The following is a 21,955-nucleotide window of genomic DNA, read 5'->3' as shown; positions in this document are numbered from 1 at the left end:
GAGCAGGCTGGAGAGAAGAAAAAAACACAAGGAAAAGTAGGAAAAAGTACAAATGAAAACCCGGGAATTACTACAACCACCTGTAGCCACTGGAACTGGAGCCAGATACACAGAGGGGACTTTACCTGCCTCCCGTCGGAGAGTCCGCGGCGGTCTGATGGAAAACCTGGACCGGAGATCCTCCAAACTGACCCGGAGGACAAACTGCGAAATCAGGAATATAAAATACTAAAGTCACGATTTTATTAGTGCCTTCATAAACCAATATGTCGAATATAATTTCACATTAACGCATATTCCTTATTTAATGACACCCCCTGTGATTAGGAGTAATGAAAGGTAGACTGATACCTTCTTTTTTTAATTTTCTTAATTCATTTTTAAAGATAACTGATGTACCATGCTAAATTAACCCCTTGAAACCTGAGAAAACTGCTAGGCTATGAATTCTGTAAAAACATGCAAAAAAGGCAATAAGCAATGGAAGAAGAAATGACCAAAACATTAACAAATAATAAGTATGAATTACAAGACATTCCTTTTTTTTAAAAAAAAAAAAAAAAAGGAAAAAAGAAAGTTAATTTTAAAAAAAAGAAAAGAAAAAAAAGGGGGCCTGGTAAAGGGGCCTAAAAACTATAATAATTGTGTAACATAATTTTAAATATGCAATTGTGTTAATTAGAAGTATAGTTTTCCCTAGCTTTTTCCTTTTTTCCCTCCAGGTATTTTTTGCTAGCTTTTTGAAAACAATTTTCTAAATCTAACAATTTCTTGCAATATGTGAAACATCTTTTAGCAATTTTGCCCTTTTCCCATGTTTTTGAATGAAATCAAACAAATCTGCTCTGGGTTAAAAATGTTACTTTAGGTTAATTAATGTGGTATTTCTATATTAAATATCCTTAGGCCTATAACGTCACTAAATGCTGACTGAACCCATCAAACCCATTCCCCTCCTAATTGCCTTATTGCTAAGTTTACAGATACTGATACTTTCTCTTTTTCTTATAAACATATTCATGTGAAATGTCCAAAAGATTTTGGACAGATGGATTGTCACTTCTTTAAAACTTATAATACAGTTTACTCTTTTAAAATTTGGGATATTCATTTTTACTATTAATTTTTAGAAATGTGGTAATCCAGACAACAGCGCTCTTGAACATGTGATTAATTTTATTCTAAATAGTTATTTTTTTTATACAGAAATTCACTGTCCAAAGTAACTTCCTATTTTTTTTAACTTTCAACTACTAGTGAAGGCTCCTATCAATCCCTGTTTATTGAGAAACAAAAAGTGTCTGTTTATTTTGTTTGTTTTTTATTCTCTTCATACATGTTATTCAGATTTTTTTTGTTTTGTAAACATATGTTGTGATCATAGACTGGATGTTTTGTAGGTGTTCATTCTGTTAAAATAAATAAATAAAACCCATGCTAATAAAACCACTCTGAGTTCCTAATAAACAAACTCAATTAAACGGAGATATAAGGACATGAAATAAAAATGTAGTCCTATAATCATGCATACATTAGCTAGTTTCCACAGTTGGCAACCAACCCTTAGCACGGCTGTATCATGGAGTCATTTGGGTTATTTATTTTAACTAGTTTAAATTTAATATCTACGGTTAAAATGAAGAAATCTTGGTTTGGGGTTTTTGATAAATAAACCTAATTAAGAGGAGAAATACGGACATCAACGTCGCCTGTTGGTGTTAGCTAACCTAGCTTTAGCATAGTTACAGTGTAGCTTGAGTTATTTATGCTACAGCTAACTATTTATTTATTCAAGTTAAGAGTAGCTTCCACGTAGCAAGAATTCTTCACTTCTTGAACTACTTTTAAAATATATATATTTTGTAATATTTCACTGGTGACCTAGTTACACAACACTATTGACAAGCTAACCTTAGCTTATAAACACGTTATGTTGCGTTAGCCTACAGTTTTTCGTCAACGCCTTCATTTTTAAACAAAAGATATATCAGTTGTTTGCTCGTACCGTTTTAAATAAGCCGTGGACAAAGCATTGTCTGCACACTTGTCTCTGATTTATGTCCTCTGTGTGTACATGGCATGTTTGTCCTGTCCACCGCCTGTCATTCCCACCATCGCTCAGAGGGCAAACTGTCCTCATTGGTAGCATACCTTTCACCCTGCTCGCCTTAAAACTTGTAAACTTGAGGCCGCGGATTCTTCTCAAAGTCTGACAAACTATGTCCAGCTGTTGAAATGTGTCTCTGTGATATTATTTGTGCCACCTGGTGTCCTGTAGTGAAGACGGCAGCTTCAAATGAGCCTCTGTGTGCATAGTTTTTCCACTGTCTGTGTGCTTATTACTGAACTAACTGGGAAACTTCGTATTCCTCTCCTGCTGTGTACATTGTAGTAGTGGAAGAAGTATTTAGATCATTGACTTGAGTAAAAGCACTAACTGTTAAAATACCCGGTTACAAGTAAAAGTTCTGCATTGGAAATGTTACTTGAGTTAAAATAAGTGAAGTAAAAGTACCCAATGTAGAAAAAACACACCTAAAAAAAATCTGAATTATAATAAAAATAGAAACAAAAAACGCCCCAAAATAAAAATATATATATAAAAAAAAAGACACAAAATACTCATTTTTTTTAAGAAGGATAAAAACATACGCCCAAAAAATCAAAATTATAAAAAAATACCCTCAAAACTTAAAATTATATTAAAAAAAAAAAAAAGAAAAGCACACTGAAAAGCCAAATATATTCTTTTAATTAAAAAACATTGAGAAGAAAACACAGCAAAACTAAATTTAAAAAAAAGAACAACCGACACAAAATAATCTTTTTTTTACTTGAAGGGAAAAAAATGCCAAAAATCAAAATTACAAAAGGAATCCCCAAAAAATAAAATTATGTTTAAAAAATAAGAAAAACTCAAAATTATATTTTAAAAAAGCTCCCTTAAAACTCAAAATGATTTAAAAAAAGAAAGAAAAAGAAAAAATAATTAAATGTTTATCTTTTATATTTTTTATATCTCTATATGTTTATAGTTGGCAATTAACTTACTGTGAATCAATGGATTGATTAATCAACCTATCATTGCAGCTGACTTGTATAGACTATTCTTATGTTTTTATGCAAAAACTCTTAATCTGATAAGTAAATAAACCATTAAGATAAATCTAGTGAAGTAAAAAAAAGTACATTATTCCCCCCTATTTTTTATATCTCTATATGTTTATAGTTGGCAATTAACTTACTGTGAATCAATGGATTGATTAATCAACCTATCATTGCAGCTAACTTGTATAAACTATTCTTATGTTTTTATGCAAAAATCTTAATCTGTTAAGTAAATAAACCATTAAGATAAATCTAGTGAAGTAAAAAAGTACATTATTCCCCCCTAAAATGTCATGGAGTGAAAGTATAAAGTTGCATGAAAACATTTTTATTTAATTACAGTACTTGATTAGGCCAAGTGTACCTAGTTACATTCTACCACTGATACATGGTGGTAACAGTTTAACATTACTCGTTATTAGGAGTGCTGACACAGCTGTCCTCTGAACATGGTGACGTCCAGGATGCTGTGGAAAACAGTAAAGGAAAGGCAGATTGTCCTGTTATCCTGTTACACACTGCATGACTTCCGCATTTGTCCTTCCCTCAGCACAAAACGTGTCTGACAGGAGAAGATGACACATTCATCTCTGGTGGAAAAAGGAACAAGCTCATTCTGTTCTATTGTTCCAGGGACATTTTCAGTGTCCTCACATTCCCAACATTTCCTCCTCCTTCTGTGTAAATGTAATCTTTTGAAACGTAAAGGTCCTTCCACATGTTACTGCTTTAACACACAGGCTAACAGACCTTTTTCACAATAGACTTTGTGGCTTCTCACAAGTATTTAACCCCTTGAACCCAAAGCAAATTGGTTTGATTTCTTTCAGAAACATGAGGAAAAAGGCAATGACCAAATAGTCAAGAACAGTCCCACAAATTGAAAAAAATTACTAGATTTAGACTTATTTTTTCTTTAACTATTTCATAATACGTAATATTATATAATCTTTTTATAAAGACTGGCTATACTTTCTAAGCAGTTTATTTCAGGTCACTTCCTTGTTTGTTTTTTTTCTTTCCTTTTTTGCTGTTATTTTCATTTTGTTTTTTTGTTTTGTTTTGTTTTTTTACTTTTTTCTAAATTTTTGCTTATTTCTTGTTCATTTATTCTTAAATTGCTCATTGCCACATACGTTTACTTACATAAAACAAGCCACTTTGCCTAGGTTTCAAAGGGTTAACATTACAAATGCACCCCAGTTAATTTTACTGATTACACTTGTGTTTATTGTGCTATAACATGTCAAAATGTCTGCTGGGAACAACATTAGTAAACTTGCATGTATGAAAAATCTGAATATCTGGGAAAATTAGTTTCATATTTTGAAAATCCTCTTGATTGCTGCATCAAGTCTGACCAACAACTCCAAAATTTGGTACAACATATCAGAGTGCTTATGTAGAAATTAGGGTTGGGGTACTTTATCTTGATTATCATGGGTGAAATGCGTACACAGATGTAGTTTTATTAATGCTAGTGATCATTCTTAATTTATCATTTTTTTGTTTATTTTTAAAGAGAATTTCATGCTTAGAAAAAACCCAAGACATTTAGTACATCGCCTGTCTGAGTTGACTTCATATATGCAGAAACATGGCAGACAAACCTAAGTTTGGGCCAAAGTAATTAACTTTTTATGGAGTTACATATTGTAATGTATTTCTTTATATGGTATTAGATTGTAAATGTTAATTTCTGCCTATGTTGTAAGTAACCCAATTCAGTTAAAAAAGTTATTTATTGGCATTAGTCAGATAAAGGAATATTTTTAGAAGTTTTAGATGTTTGTGACAAAATCACTCAGTAATAATAAGCTCGAAAACTGATTCTCAGTCATAAACTCACACAAACAACACACCAAATTTGGAAGAATAACTTTCCAACTCAGGAAATAGAACCATCCGAGGAGTAAGTGAATGCAGCATTAGGTCTTTTTATCTGTTTTTATACATTGAATAAAAGAAAGGTTTGAAAGTTTGATCGTATAAAATGAAATAAAATAAAAATAGAAAAGACAAGTAAACAAACTACCCAATTCTAGAGATGAACATAAGTTTAATCAAGATTAAATATATGCCCAAAAAAAGAAAGATCTTGCAACTCATAAGAGATCCAAACAAGTCAAAACAATACAAAAAGATGAGCTTTTTCTGTCTGTCATGTCAATAGAGTCTTATAATTTTATACTTCCTACGAGTTTTGGACTTTCATTCGGGGTAAAATGTATACATATTTCTCATTCACCATATTTTACAGTGCATTGATTCTCATAACCATAGCCTTCTTTCACGTTTAAAAACCCACAAATAAACTCATTTATAGAATTATTTACATACAAGGCTTGAACAAGTCGACTCAAACCAAATCTGGTGAGCGATAATAAGAAAAACAAACATCACACATCAGAACATATGGGAACTTTTCGGCTTGGTTACGCCATCATGACATTTTGTTACACAAATCACCAAATGGATAGGAGGCAGGAGGAGTGGCCTCAAATTAAATAATATGATGAACTAACACTCAGCGAGGACGTGAGGATTACTCAGCTTGGAAGTTATTCCGTCTCTGTGTCTTTAAAGTTTGGTTGCATACACACACAAAAATGTACAAAAAGACTTCAATGAGTGATAAAGTGAAATCAAATGTCTCCAACGCCTTTTGCACACACTGCTCATAATGCACCGAGGTGTTAGGTACACAAAGCCAGCATATAATGTGAAACTGAACAGAATGAATCTAAAATATGGCAACAAATTAACTTAGAAAAAAAAAGTTGAAACACTTTAACGTTACAACTGAGTTAGTAAGCAACCACGTCACCAAAGACACAAAAAGAAGTCTACATCATCTCACTTTATTCACGATAACTTACTTGAGATGACAATTTGAGTTAAATCATTCCAGGAGGGGAAAAAAAAACCAGAACACTGTATTCTGTGTTTTTTGATTTCTGAGCGCTGCGGAGATATAACAGTGTCATGACCTCCGAAACATGGAATAATTTTTATTGTTAGGCGTATTTGTGCATCAAAGCTGAGAACAGCATCTCCAAACAAACACTAATAAACACAAAAAAACTCCCAGGTAATATTAATATAACATCCGCTGTAATACTAGCTCCTATTTTCTTGGTTCTTTCATGGAGAACTGATTACCAAAGGGCAGCTGATGATATAACATCATCAGTTATGTGATAATAGACAGATTGAAAAAAATGAGGAGAAAAGGGGAACAAATATGTATTTAGTAATTTGTTTTTTAACTTCTTATTGTGTGTCACACACTGAGATGTTTGCGTTTACAAAGCCAGAAAGCTGACTTTTCCATGTGCATCTTAAGTTATATTCACTCCTTTAACACCCTAAGTTCACCCTAAACCCTGGAAATATATGGAAGCAAACGAAAGGCAAAAGTATCAGAATTTTAACAGAATAATTAATATTGAAATTAAAACACCTCTAAATTAACAACAGTGAAATAGTTTTTATCTTAAAAACAATGTATCTGAATACGTCTGTTCTGAATTTACTGCTACGAAATTAAAATGTGAAAAATTTTAATTTGCTTTTTCAAAAGCTGAATTTGTTTATTCTTTTCATTTTGTTATAAATTCAAATTCAAAAATACATGTTTCATAATTTAAAAAAAAAATCAGGTTGCTCAAATTCGATTGGTTAAATGAATCTAAAAATACTATTTGAAAACATTTAAACAGCAGGACAGGATAGGCAGTTGAGCCTGAATGTTTTGAGTCCGTGTTGATTTTGTCTGATGTCTCTTTAAGCTTTTTTAAACATTTTATTTATTTTTACAAATTTTTCAATCTGAGCAAACTCAATCTATTTTTGAAACTTATATTTTTGAAACTGAATTTTTTGACATTGTAAAAAAAAAAAGCTTTTTAAATCGCAATTAAATTAATAATAATAATTTCAAAGAGGTAGATTTAGAGCAAATAGATTTAGACGCATCATTTTCAAAAATTTCAATATTAAGTATTCAGTGGCTGTTAAAATTCTAATATTTATGTCCCTTTTTTGCTTCTATAGAATGACTTCTTGCCTGTCCTTCATAAATTTTGCCAGTCGGCTCCTTTAAAAAAACAAAACAAAAAACTACTGGCTCACTGTCAATCAGACTGTATCTAGAAATAACAGTGTTTTGTGTAGGAATAAGCCAAAAAAAGAGCTCTGCTTCCATTAAATATCCTCTCAGATCTTCATGTAGGCATGGTAGCAGGAGGAGAGAATAACGGACTACTGTTTAACAACAAAAAAAGATGATTAAGTTTGTGTGTAATGGTGTTTTTAATGTGTGTGAGAGACTTGGCAGAGACCAGGAGCTCTCTGTGGAACAGAGGCATAGTGTTATGAAGTACATTTGCAATATAATTAGATTTTCAACATTGTCTGTGTTCTTGTGGGATAAACGACCACTATTACCACCAAACAGCAAACTCGCAGAGTGCTGGACTCGCCGGGTTTCTGTTTCACGGTCATGAAAGCGTCACTCAGGGCAGAAGCAGCCACAAGGCCACGTTGGACAGTGTTGGGCTGGGGAGGTGACAGAAGAGGAGCCCAGGGTGAAAAGTGGTAAAATACAATGTGAGAGCAAAGTCCTACAGCTTGGTCTATGTGAGCGCAGCGAGGACAGGTGGTGAATATACAACAGGAATACACACTCCTCTTCCAAGGGCTCGATGACGGGCTCTAGCATGGGTGTATCTCGGGACACGCATACACATACGGTACATACATATTAGTCCAATCTTCAGACTAGCGCTCCAGATGTGTCTCTTTGTCACCCTCTGGTGGTTTTCTCCAGAATAGCTCTGGCATCACTTTCTCTTTCTCATACACACACACATACAGGCTGCCATCGCACAAATCTCCACCTACACACACACACACACACACACACACACACACACACACACACATATGAACATACACACTCCTTGGCTCCCCTGTGTCTGTATTCAGGCTTATCTGGTGTAGTAGACTCTGTAGTAAACACTCTTGGAGCGCCAGAGTGAATAGGAGTTGTCAAACTTGAGCAGGTAGACTCCACGGCCGGGGTACTGGTGGCTGCCGGCGTACACCTCCTCATGACAGTCCCGCCGGTACACCGGCACAATCTCATCCACCTGGGGCTTCCCTGCCTCCTTCTTCGCCTTCTCCTCCTCATTGGGAGGATCACCTGAGGACACAGGGAGAACGTATCAAGCTGAGACAGAAAGCATGAGGGAATCAGCCCGAGTCTTTAACTGTATACATATATACACACACACACACACACACACACACACACACACACAAGGTTTCTTTTGACAGCTTGACTATAATTATGTAATCCCATCATTGACTTTAATTTTGGGGAGTTAGATTTGTGCCTCAAACCTGAACATGCAATGGTGATTGGTAGAACTAATAACTAGAGCTGCAACAATTATTGATAGTCGATTAGTTCTAAACTACTGAATTAACTGTCAACTCATTTGATATTTAATTCATTGGTTCGAGTGACATTTTTAAGAAAAACATTTGAAAGTGAATATTTTCTGGGTTATTTGGGTTTCTTTTTTGCTTTTCTATGACAGTAAACAATATCTTTGGGTTGTGGACAAAACAATACATTTGAGGATGTCATCTTGGGCTTTGGGAAACAACGATTGACATTTTCTCCATTTTTCTGACATATTATAGACCAAACAACAAATCGATTAATCAAGACACAATCGATAGAGAAAAAAAATTATCAGTTGCAGATATTTTGAGCTCAATAGTTTTTTCTTTACTCAAAATCTCCCATTTCATTTTTCTATCAAACTGTATTGTACTGCAAACAATACTGCGTATACCCCGGTGAAGTTTCAGGAAGAAATGAAAAAACAGATACCCACAAAGCCTATCGCTAACTTATGGGATCAATTTTTTTCTTTTAAGATTTGTTTTATGGCTTTTTGCTTTTATTTGACAAAAACAGCACAAGGGTGAAAAGGGGAGGGAAAGAGGGGACGACACGCAGCAAAGGGCTACAGGGTGGAACTGAACCTGCGGCCGCTACGGTAAAGACACAGTCCCTGCACATGGGGCACCCACTCCACTAGATGAGCTACCGGGCGCCCCATGAGAACCAATCTTACACAAAAGTTGCATGTTTATGACAAAATTTGATACAATCTCCTGTATGAAAGAAAATATGTTACACCACACATAAAAACACAACTCCTACTACAGCTGACATTCAGTGAAGTTTAGAAGAACTGGCATATCTGCCAAAGGCTTACTTGTACACTTTATGTAACTAAATAAACCACACCAATCTCACTGCATGGGATTGCCATTTATCTTATCAAGTTATTGCCACAATTCCATTTCTTTTCACACCACTGCTCTGGTTTCCACCAAAGACCACAAGCAGGACTTTCTTGGTCTCTGGGAGAACTAGACATGTTTAACAATGGCGTAGGCAAGCTCTGAACATGAGATAAGAACACAATGACTGAAAAATGCAGTCTTATGCACACACCCTTCCCACCCACACCTCACCTTCATCATCCTCGTCCTCATCACTGGACTCTGACACATGCACGCTGACCGAAGCAGAGGCAGCGTCCGTCCACTCGAAGAAGACCCCGAAGCCGATGTCATAATAGTCCGTGGCAAACTCCCAGAACAGGTAGGAGCCCTCCTCGTGTGTGGGCACCCGCACTGTCACCACCTCACCACGCCCCACTGTGATCACGCTGTCTGCGTCCTGCCGGATTTTCTCCTTGAAGTCCTTGATCTGTGGCCGTGTCCACATGGAGGGAGCGGCTATGACCGGAGGGGAGTCTGCTGTGATGGAGAGACATGAGACTTTTTACAATCTCTTGGAAGTTTCCAATTAGGATAGAATTACATTTTTATTTCCTAATGAGAGATTTCCTCCCAGTATAGGCCACCTGATCATGTCACAGAGAGAACTAGATACAGCATCATGTGGTTGTACGCCTCTGTGCACCAGTCAAGTTCACAGTTTACATCCATGCCTGCGAAAAACGCATGCTTCACACACATCTTCCCCCAGCAGCAAAGAAGACCTATACAATCAGCACACTTTCAATGTGGACACCCAAGGTTATGGTGGACAACATATTTTAGGAGGTCACTGTGACCTTGACCTTTGACCACCAGATTCTAATCAGTTCATTCTTGAGTCCAAGTGGACATTTGTGCCAAATTTAAAGAAACTCCCTACAGACCATCTTCAGATAATGCGTTCACAAAAATGAGACAGATGCAAGGTCACAGTGACCTTGACCTTTGAACACCAAATTCTAATCAGCTCATTGTTGAGTCCAAGTGAATGTTTGTGTGAAATTCAAAGAAATTCTCTAAAGGAGTTCTTGAGACATCACTTTCACAAGAATGAGACAAATGCAAGGTCACAGTGACCTTGAGCTTTGGCCACCGAAATCTAATCAGTTCATCCTTGAGTCTGAGTTTGTGCCAAATTTGGAGAAATTCCCTTTAGGTGTTCTTGAGATATCACCTTCACAGGGACTTTGACCTTTGACCTTCGACCTTTGAACACCAAAACCTAATCAGCTCATCGTTAAGTCCAAGTGAATGTTTGTGCCAAATTTTAAGAAATTCTCTCTGAAGATATCGCATCACAAGAATGTGCCGGATGGACAACCCAAAAACATGATGCCTCCAGCCTCTGCTATCGCATAAAAATAGAGAAAGCATGTGTGCATGTGAGTTGTTTTTTTTTTTGTATACCTGGCTCGCCATCCATCTTTCCTCAAAACAATATTTTGAGAGTGAATAGCCAGCCACAGTGGATTAATTTGGCTCTGGATGTGTGTGTTGGAGTAAGACCAAGACCTTGTTCACCTCTGGTGTAAGTGCTTACTTTCCTGTATGCAGAACGTGTGTTTGGATGATACCTAAACCCACAGCCTATCATGTATCACTTGTTCCAGCTTTTCTCCTCCCTTTCCCCTCCAGGTCACATCAACAAGGACACAGCAGATGAGACTCAGGTTTCAGGTTTGGTATAAAGCTTTGTTTGTTTGACAGAGAGCTCCCTCCTCTCTGCCCTGCAGCCATCAGCGACACAATAAAGAAAACATAGATTCTTTCTGCATGAAGTCAACTCTGGTGGTTTGTGTTTTTTAAATGAGACAATAACATACTGCCCACTAACCTAATAAAGGCCCGTTCTCTGAGACCTCTTCTGCTGGCTCAGGCTCTGGCTCCCGGTCCATGCTCTCTGAGTACGAGTCTGACTGGCCTCCGTTGACTGTTGGTGTTTCCTCGCCAGCAGGTGGTGAAGCTGCACATAGCGGTCCAGCTGCTGAGGCGGGGATGGGTTCACCGCTGTTGAAGCCGCTAGATTCAAGAGTGCCCTGCACCATCGAATCAGCCTGCATCTGCTGCTTCTGTAAGGCCGCCTGGAGGAGAGGACGACAACACTGAGTCAATACACTGAAATTGTTTGTTTTTCTTTGGGACTCATTTATGTCTTTTTTGGCCAATGAGGCATGTATCGCTGACTGAAAGGGAAATGTATGTTTTAATCTAATTTTGTTTTATTACTTTGATATTAGTTACTAATCAATTTTTAATTTTTATTTTTTGTTCTATTTATCTATGTATTTATTTGTTATTTCTAATCTCATTAATTCATGGATTTTGGTTGATTTGTAATTTGTTAATATTATTATATTTATTGTTATTGTCATTGTTCATTTTATTTTCGTTGAATGTGGGGGTGTTTGACTGAGTAAGGGGATGCATATTTGTATATTCATGTGCATTTTTTGATGTGCATTTAATACTTCGATAAAAATATTGTTTAAACAAAAGTAGGGACATAAACCAAGAATGTTATATTTCTACAATGCTGTTGGAAGGATCACAAATTCCTGCTTCAAACAAATTACATCACATTCACTTTATCTTTATACAGTCACCTTACCTACTTACTGTTTTACCACGTCCCTGTTTACATCATAGTTTACTCATGCTGTAATTACTGTCTTCCACAAATATACATTACTTATGTTATATTATATCCCTACATTTTAACTTCTGCACCATTTTACTGCATGTCTCCAGGGTTTTTATCAATTAATTTTCAAAACCTTTCCCTAAGTTTTGCATAAAATTTTACTCCACTTCTATGACTTTAGTTAAGTAGTTTAAAATGGGCAGGCCTAAAAAGCAGTAGAGCCATACATTATTAAACACGCACTTCCCAGGCATTTACGGATGCGTAAAGTGCTAGCGCTTGCAACTTTTACTCCCTAATTAGACATTCCTTCTGCCAACTAGCTGCATACATCTGTAGCAGTATAGACCAAACCAGCACATGCAGATACTTTGCAACATGTCAAGGCCTCGCAGAAAACTGATGATACTGTGATGAACTCTGCTGCCCACATCATTACCAGAACCCCTTACATAGAAAACATCACCCCCACCCTACAACAACTTCACTGGCTCCCTGTCAAACACTGCATTGATTATAAGATTCATTCAGTCCTTCAAGGCTCTCCACAACCTCGCACCTCTGCATCTCTCTGTTCTCCTTCATCCTTACAAATCCTCCTGTACTCTTTGGTCTTCCTTCTCCACCCTCCTCACTACTCGTCCTGCTCGTTTATCCTCTATGGGGTCCAGAGCTTTTAGCCGTGCAGCCCCTCATCTCTGGAAGTGCCTCCCACAAACCATCTGTGATATCGACTCCCCAACTTCAAATCCCGCCTCAAAACACACCTTTTTAGACTTTCCTATGCTGCGTAATGTTATTGACCTTCTATATATTTAAAGCTTTTTACTGCATATTGTTTTCACTTATGTCCTGATACTTTGCTGTTTTGTTATTGTTGTTTGTGTAAGGTGAGCTTGAGTGTCCTGAAAGGCTCCCATAAATAAAATGTATTATTATTATTATTATTATTATTATTAGATGGATATACAATTTGATGTTTTTCTAATGTGTTTGGATTATACTTTTAAAAGATCTGTATGCATTTATTTTTTGTTTTGTAGATATGTTTGGTAATTATTTTGCAACTTTGTCTGAATCTAGGCCTCCATGATACTTAAATAAATGAAGGTTGACCACCATCATGTCCTCTCAGTTTTCCCCTGTCTAAGTGGATGAATGACCCAACATTGTGACTGAATATTGCTTATCTTGACATCTGTTCATTTATAGATGTCTGGAATCGATACCTGGTTATTCGATTAAATATGTATATTTCATTGAATCACCAGGTAGAGTTTGGCTAAGACTTGTCTGTATATGACCAACCTGTTAATAACAGTTAATAGTTTGATCTACAGGCTGAGTTTTAGTTGGAGATGGCAGTGTGATGTTGCTGTACTGTCTGATTGTACCACAGCAGCCTCCCACTCGAGCTAATGTTAGCTATCCATCAGAAATAACTGTCAGCAGCATCATTTGGTGATTTACCACACTGACAGGGAACATTCATGTGTCCTTTGTGGCTCAAATCTCAGTGTGAAAGCTTCTATTAACCCGGTACAGAACAGTTTTTTTTGGCATTTTTCTGTTACCCTCATTATGTGACAGCACATTTCTTTCTCCCAGAAAAAGGGTGTGGGATTGGCGATGACATGATGCAAGCTGGTCAATGTGTGTTATGTGATACTAGTGATTCAAAGGTCACTCTGCATAATGTTAGACGTGTGTTTTGGATTTTTATTAACATATTTTAAACAATAGCCAAAGCAATGTATATTCAAAACTTTTCCAAAACATTTTTTTAATTTCAAACTTTCTTTTTTCTAATTTTATAACTTTTCCAGGAATTTTGAGAGAATGGGAACCCTGTGTCTTAGATTCCCATTTTCCCCTTGCATGATTTTCCTTTTTATACATTGTTAAAGGCTGATTTTCATCACCGTCAACTGCTTCTCTGTAATTGATATGAATTAATAAGAAATTATTTGAAACTATATCCATGTTAAGGTGCACCATCATGGCAAAAATTATTATCCGTTTGAGCTCACTCACTATTGCTTTCGTCACAATGCTTGATTACTCGAAGATCTTGACAATCTAAATTGATTTTCCAACGTTTGTCGTTCTCACACTTAATACCACAGCAGACGCGTATTTTGTACATTGTGTGGATGTATTTCTGTGTATGGATTTGGGTATGTATTTGATGTGTGTATTTGTGGATCTATCTTTAGGGATGTCTTTGTGATATTTGTGAATGGATTTACTTATGTTTTTCTGTGTATGGGCTTGTGAATGCATGCTTTTCTTTGATTATTTAATTTTTATATATTTAAACACTACAAACACTAAACACAGGTTATCAGGTTCTTGTGCATAAATCTGCATTTCTATGATGTCAATATCAAATAAAATATAACTATGTTGAACAGTTGCTGAAATTGTCTTCTGGCTCACACACTTTCGTACTGCTTACCTCATCATGAAGTGTGCGAGTGGATTTAGTTCTGGACTGCCCACAATTTATGTCATGGATGTTTTTTTTTCTAAGTCTATTTTTTTCATTTTCACTGACCTCATACCAGCGAAAAAAATTTTAACAAAGTAAAAATCTCAAAATGCGAACGAACAGTTTCTTGAATAACCTTCTCTGATCACCACATTTGCAGGCATTTAGGCTTGGCACATGACCATTTTTAATTTACTGTGGAGCTTTTAAATAAATGCTGCCAATACCTTAGCTTAATACTTCCATAAAATCAATCAATGAAAGTCTAGCCCTCTGTTAGTGATTACACAGTACCTGTTGCTGGGCCAGCTGGACCTGGTAGAGCTGCTGCATGTACTGCTGGTAGTGCTGCTCCTGGAGCTGACGGATGAGGCCCAGCTGTTGCTCTGGGCTGTTGGGGTACTGCTGAGCAGCATACTGTTGGAACTGCACTGCTGTCTGCGCATTCAATGCCGCCATTATCTGTTGCCTGAGGAAAAAGAACACCGGGGCAGAGTTGGTGAGGAAGGAAATACAGGAGACGGAGAGGAGACAACGATGGACAGTGGAAAGTTGCAGGGCAGGGATACTCAACTTGCTTTGCTTGGGGGCCACTTTTGCAAAATGATAGGACGCCAGGGGCTTGTCACCGCAATCCCGTAAATATTTTTATAAGTTTAGGATGTTTCTTGGATTTTAGGATGTTTCTCAGATTTTAGGATGTTTCTAGGATTTTAAACTGACCCTGCAAAAGCGCTGTTGACGATCAATCTGTCAAAGCTCAAGAGCTGTCCCCCTGTAGATATCAGTGTTGTGGAAAGTGTGATGATCATGTATAAGTCATGCTGAAGTCAAATCAATATTTCCCAAACAAACACACACACACGGTGATACAAACATACTTCTGCTGCTCAATCCGTAGCCTCTCCTCCTCTGCCTGTCTCCTTTCCTCTTCCTCTCTCCTCAGTCTCTCCTCCTCCTCCAGCCTCCGTCTCTCCTCCTCCTGCCTTTGTCGCTCCCTCTCCTCCTCCTCCAGTCGCTGGCGCTCCTCTTCTTCTTTCCTGCGAAAGAGCAAAGTAACAATGGACCTTATAAATTATGCAAATGGTCAACTTCTTTAAAAAAACAGAAGCATTCCATCAGTCAATAACTGTCCAATCTTCCCGCTGCTGCTTCACAGTTTTGCTAGCTGCATGTAGGACAAACTGAGTCTGTATTTAGACACTAGAGCCTCGAGGGGACTGATGTCGAGCACCTTACCTTTTCCTCTCCTGCTCCTCCCTTTCGATTTTGTGTGAGGTGACATAGGGAGCAAAGAGGTTACAGCACTTGTTCAGCAGTTTGACAAACTCCACCATGGCCTCCTCCTTCTCCATGTTACCCAGGGAGGCCCATTCTTTCCTGCACACAGAGCGACGATCGAGGTGAGGACAAATAATACGTACAAGAGGGCAAACTGGGCTCATCCATTGAGTATTTTTGACTTGTTTTTAGATGACATAATACAATAAACAAGTCTATAGCATTTGAAACAACCATTGTTTCATTGGAACAAAAAACAATAAAACATGTTTTTACAGTCATAAGCATATTTTACTATTTGTTTGCAGATCAAAGATGTGAGCAATTAGTAGGGATGCAGGATAATATCAGAATGTCATCTGTATCAGCATTTATTGGCTTTAAAATTAAATACTGGAATATTCCAACATGCTGACTTCTGCAGATTTGACAAACAGATATTTTTATTTTTTTAATTAACAAAGTGAACACGTACAAAGCATCAACCCAGATTTGAATTATGTTTCTTATTTTGCACAATGAATGAATGACATATATTGCAAAGCATTGTATTTTATGCCTTCATCTGCTGGTGCGCCATCACCATAAGAGTACGCATAATGTGATGTTAATTTCACTGCAGAAGAGATTTGATGATGGCAAAAATTAAGTGGGGGAAAAAAGTGGATATATCCATATTGGTATCGGTTATCAGCAAAATGAGTTGTCATACATATCAGCATATCGGTCATCAGCATGAAAATCCAATACCATGCATCAAATTAGGGAAATAAATTTAAGTTTTTTTTACTAAGTGTGTGGCTTCTTATGTCAAAGGTTTATATATATATATGATAGATACAAGGAATGCTGAGCAAATGTTTAAAAGACATTAATACACCAAATTGCTGGAATATCTGCCATATTTCAAAGGTCACACCCACTGACACACAAACAGATGTTTACTGTGGTTACCTGCGGTCGTTGCCCAGCACATCAAAGAAGCCGACCTCTGGTGAAGCATCGGGATTATAAGGGCCCAGTAACACCTGTTTGTGCAGCGCGACCAGTCGGAGCTTCTCCTCATAGGTCGGGTGGAAGGCCTTTCCATCTTTGTCTGCAAGCAACAATGTGGAGGCGATGAGTTTGCGTTTATTTGTTTTTAATATCCAACAATGAAAAGTGCTTGTAAATACTACAACAGCATACAGGGTTTCATATTCCTAAAAACTCTACTACTATCCTCATGGCAGGATGACGAATCTTATTTAATCCCAGTGGAGGCAAGGATCAGATTTATGTGTACAAGTTACGCAACGAGACCTAACCCTAACTGACTAGAAACACACGACTACAAATACAAAGCACTGATTACGATCGCAAAGAGTGGCGACCTGCCCAAAACCTGTTTGCACAGTCATCACAAGTGCTTTGCTCTGGTAAAAACAGCACAAATGCCCAGTGTTCAAAATTAAAAAAAAAAAAAATGTGTTCAGAAAGCTTGCCATGTAACACAATTAACAACAACATGCCTTAAAGCCAAAGAGGGCAGGATATACTGTATATTCATTTAGATTTTTAGGATACATTGTCATGTTTTGACACACTACTTCTTAACAAATAGGCTACAACATAATGAACTCAAATGAGGCTTTGATCTTGAAACTTAAAACAGATGTTGGAGATGGTTATATAATGCAATAATACATTTTACAAGTTGTATTTTAAACACAAAGAATGTAATAGATAAATGATGACAGTGAACTCTGTCTTAAAGGTCCCGTCTGTAGGAGTTAGGGAGACATATTGGCAGAAATGGAATATAACACGATAAGTATGCTTTCTTAAGTGTAAAATCACCTGAAAATAAGCATTATTGTGTTTTCATCAGCATAGTATGAGCTGTTTCTATCTACTTAAGGAGCGGGTCCTTGTCCACGGAGATTGCCATGTTGCACTGCCATGTTTCTACAGTAGCCCAGAATAGATAAACCAAACGCTGCATAGGGCCAGTTACGCTTTTGCATTGGCCACCAAAGTAAGCTGCCACTCCCCGGCAAGAGAGAAAGAGAAGCATATACTTTTTTAACAGACACTGCTGTATTCAGTGTTTTTCTCTGTTTTAATCACCAGGTCTGTTTGTTTCATGGAGGAAAAGACTTCTGCGGATAATTCAGCTCCTGGTAAAAAAAACCTCCTGAAAATTAATACTGAAGGAATTCTAACCAAGAGAAGTTTCAGCTGGTTGCAATCTTCAATCCTCACTGCTGGATGCCACAAAATCCCCCGGATTTTTACACACTGCCTCTTTTAAGGTGATGATATTTATTCAGACAGCCTGACAGATTGTATGCATGTAAAACACAAATATGAGCACAAGTAATCCACTTGTTTTACTGGATTTTCTGTTGGAGTAGTGGTAGCAGGGAGTGGTTTATGGATACGAGGAGGCGGTCAGGCTGTAAAACAGGCCAGTGAGTCGTACAACACGTACAAAGTAAGTTCCGAAGACTTGGTGTCCTAGAACTGGTTTTAAAGACGCCCAGTGGAGACTGTAGATCGGTTTAATCCTAAACGGACAAACTAACTCCTACAGCCAGTGGTGGAATGTAACTAAGTATATTTAGCCAAGTACTGTACTCAAGTATGAGTTTGAGGTATTTACTTGAGTATTTTCTTCTCATGCCCCATTATGCCTCTAACCCGCTACATTCCAGAGGGAAATTTAACTTCACTAATTAACTGAAAGCTTTAGTCACTACTTTCTTTACAAATACATAAAAAGCGTAAGAAAAGTTTATAAAATGTGTTTTTGATTAATTAAGCTACCTTTCAGTTAATACAAATACAGCTGAAACAATTTATCCATTTATCATTTGTCTGATTGGCAAAAACAATAATTGGCAAAAGTCATTAGTCATTAAGTCATTTTCTAATTTATTTTGAATAATTTTGAGGGGTTTTTTTGTTTGTTGTTGTTTTTTAGATTTGTCTGCTTTGGATATGTTTACTTTACTTTAAGTAAATTTACCTGAATACACTTATTTACTTTTACTTAAGTAACATTTTCAATACAAGACTTTTACTTGTAACAGAGTATTTCCATGGTGAGCTATTAGTGTTTTACTTATGTAAAAGCAGTGGTGGGCAGTAACTAGGTACATTTACTTAAGAACTGTGATTGAGTACAGTTTTTGAGTATCTGTACTTAACTTTTTATAATTATAGTTATTCCTTCCTTTGGTTCCCCTTCATTTGAAAGACAAATATTTTACTTTGACTCCACTACATTCCTATGAAAGCTCTCATTATTTGTTACATTTACTTTTAAGTTAGTGGATGATTTTTTTTTCTTTTCTAAAATGCAAAAGTACATACAATGCAATCAGAGTTCTGTGTGTGGTTTGTTTGTCGAAGTGGCGTTCCCTCACTTCTACCTTGCGTGTGCTCATCAGTATTGACAGGTAAAGAAGAGATGTCATCAGCAGGTGCTTGTATTTGATTGTGTAGCGTTAGTACTGGCTACAGCAGCAGATGAAGATGAAGATTCCCCATCAGATACCTCAGGTCCATGTTTGAAGTTTTTTAAATATTTCGACACGCTTTTCATTCTAAAAGGTTATACAAGTCATTTAGCGGGTTGATTAAGAGCCATTAGGTTCTGTAAATGTATTGTGACAATATACAACAATGCATCGTGTTTTTAAAAAGTACTTTGAATACTTAAGTTGTTTTTTTCAGCAAGTACTCCAGTACTTTAACTCAGGCAATTATTTACTTTCTTTCACTTGTAATGGAGTAAACTTTGACCAGGAATAACTATACTTTGTAGGGGTCAACCGATATTGGTTTTTCAGGGCTGATACTGATATCAATTATTAGTAGTAAATGTAATACATTTGCCATAAAACTGGAAATCTTTTTGTCAATATTTAGAATTTGAAATATAACAAACTGCAACACAAAACTTTGTTTACATGTCATTAGCAAAAAATGTAATCAAAACTGAAACTTTAAACATCATAAACAGCGGTTTCCCTGCAACTTTTTTCTATTAATTGAAAATTTAAATAAAATTTAAAAAAGATTAAACAAAAATGGCTTCTTATTTTTATTACAAAGTAAAAGTTTACTTTGCGCTTTTTAATCTTAATTTAATTAGTGATCAATAAACTAAAACGCCGATACAGATAATCAGCAAAATGCCAAACATCGACCCAATAATCGATCAGGCCGACTCTGACTCAAGTAAGAGAGTTTTATACTTTGTCCACAACTGAGTAAATGATCTGAAGACTTTCTCCACCGCTGTCTGCGGCACAGCAGGGATCTGCCAGGGTCTGATTCATGCAGGCTTCCGTCAGCCGCACCAGTGGCTGGGCAGGGCGTGTTTAAAGCTCCCAAACAAATCGCCATTCAGTTAGGATGGACAGCTTCTTTTATTACAGCAGTCTTTGGTTGATGGAGCAGTTGCATGACGAGCGAGCCAAACCCAAATAAAGGTACACAGAGGACAGACAACACCATGCAAACAACAGTATAAAAATGTTGTCAGGCCACGCGCGGATGGACTGCTCGGGAGCGCTTATTTTACCCTCTAACAGCCGGCTAAAAGCCTGTTAGCAGCGTCGGCTCCTGGTTAGCTGTGAGGCTAATGTAATGTTGCGGCTGACAGCAGCAGCCCGGCGGTGACAGCTAACGGCTAACATTAGCAAACGGCTAACCCCAGGCAGCGCGAGCGTTTCGTCCCTAAAGTTAACGGTGGACTCGGTCGCTGTCTGCCGCTCTGCGTTAAAAAATGTCAGATTATAACAACTGTGAAATACCTTTGAAAAATTTAAGGCTCATTCCGTACAGCTCCAGCAGAGGAAAGCCCCATTTCCTCTCTATCGCAGATTTGGCTGTCTCTCCATCTTCGCCTCCCGCGGCACCCGGCGTGTCGGTCTCCGGTTCCGCGGGTTTGGGGTCCGGCTCCTCGACCTGGATCTGCTCGCCCTCCGGGTCCGGGCTGAGGGTGAGGCCATCGATGGAAACTTCGAGCCGGCTGGAAGTAGCACTGTCGAGGTCGCCGCTCTGAACCTCTGTCGCCATCATGTAGACTGTCAGCTGAAGCGGCCACGTACCTACTTCCGTTTAGACTTGGCGGAAGTTCCGGGAGTTTTTTTTTTTTTTTTTTCGATGTAAATAATGACGACGCTTTAACCGATAAAAGAAACAATTGCAGATTTTTTTCTTACACTTGATACTGTTATAAAACGCATTTTCTCACATTTTTGAGAAACATATGATATATACAATTTTTTTAACAAGTCTACCTTACGCTAAGGGACTGTTCGTTGTTTATGAGGGGAGAGGAGGCGGTGCAAAACTGGGGGAACCACTTTAAATAGTTTTTAATTTACCAGATACATCATTGAAATTTTCTTAACGTGAGAGCACCGAAAATCTCACTGTCTTTTAAATGTATAATTTTTTGTCAGTGAGAGGAAATGTGTCTTTCAGTCAGATGAAACATAGAACAAATGAGAAATAAAAGAAGACATGTCAAGAAATTGTACATAAAACATCATAAAAACAATTTACACGTTGAATCTGTTCTTAAGATGTATTTTTATTTTATATAAATAAGAGTGAGGGACCAATTCATTAAAAAAGTTTTGCTTTAAAACTTATTTTATATACAATTGAGCCTCCTAATGGAATGGACGGAGTTGGATGAATTTGTTTATTTCCTTTAGGAAATAGGAATTATAGCATGACTTATAAACTTGTCAGTGCTCTCTAGTAGACAAACTTGTTATTTCTGTGCTAGCTTCATGTTAAACTAATGCCAGTTTATTTGCAGTAAGCTAATATTGATTATCAATGTATCAGCTGTGTAATTTATTGATCCAACTCTAATATGAATTTACTTTATTTCAGTAAGAAATGTGATCAGAGGTGGTGTACACAACAAAAATATCACATTAATCCACTGCTTGTGATATTTATGTACCCTTACAATGAGTACACATTTCTAACAATGAATGTACTAAATCTCCCTCAGATCCCTCAAATACACAAAGACTAAACTTATAGCAAAGGCC

The 21,955-nt window shown here is 37.0% G+C and overlaps 1 protein-coding gene across 2 annotated transcripts; it reads right to left on the bottom strand.

The window, feature by feature from the left end:
- Positions 1–5,147: 5,147 nt before the first annotated feature.
- acbd3 (acyl-Coenzyme A binding domain containing 3) lies at positions 5,148–20,985 on the bottom strand. Of its 2 annotated transcripts, none has more exons than XM_042503389.1 (8): positions 20,696–20,985; positions 16,845–16,986; positions 15,849–15,989; positions 15,491–15,649; positions 14,904–15,078; positions 11,312–11,558; positions 9,667–9,954; positions 5,148–8,314 (listed from the first exon to the last, which is right to left on the bottom strand). In XM_042503389.1, the coding sequence occupies exons 1-8, from the start codon at positions 20,961–20,963 to the stop codon at positions 8,100–8,102; spliced, it is 1,635 nt and encodes a 544-aa protein (XP_042359323.1). In that variant the 5' UTR covers positions 20,964–20,985; the 3' UTR covers positions 5,148–8,099. The 2 variants fall into 2 exon arrangements, with proteins under 2 accessions (XP_042359323.1, XP_042359324.1); XM_042503390.1 differs by having other exon boundaries at positions 9,667–9,951.
- Between the last annotated feature and the right edge of the window lie 970 nt (positions 20,986–21,955).

The sequence above is a fragment of the Plectropomus leopardus genome, chromosome 16 (assembly GCF_008729295.1).
Source record: "Plectropomus leopardus isolate mb chromosome 16, YSFRI_Pleo_2.0, whole genome shotgun sequence".
Taxonomy (NCBI): Eukaryota; Metazoa; Chordata; class Actinopteri; order Perciformes; family Serranidae; genus Plectropomus; species Plectropomus leopardus.
The sequence above is the reverse complement of the archived record's forward strand: the minus strand, read 5'-3'. Positions and strand labels throughout refer to the sequence as shown.

Bases quoted from the DNA above. Each gene is read 5' to 3' on its own strand.
- acbd3 (XM_042503389.1), bottom strand. From the start codon at position 20,963: ATGATGGCGACAGAGGTTCAGAGCGGCGACCTCGACAGTGCTACTTCC. The intron at 16,987-20,695 runs GTATTTCACAGT...TGTTGCTTGCAG, and splicing joins GAGCCTTAAATTTTTCAAAG to ACAAAGATGGAAAGGCCTTC. The intron at 15,990-16,844 runs GTAACCACAGTA...CTCTGTGTGCAG, and splicing joins GTGCTGGGCAACGACCGCAG to GAAAGAATGGGCCTCCCTGG.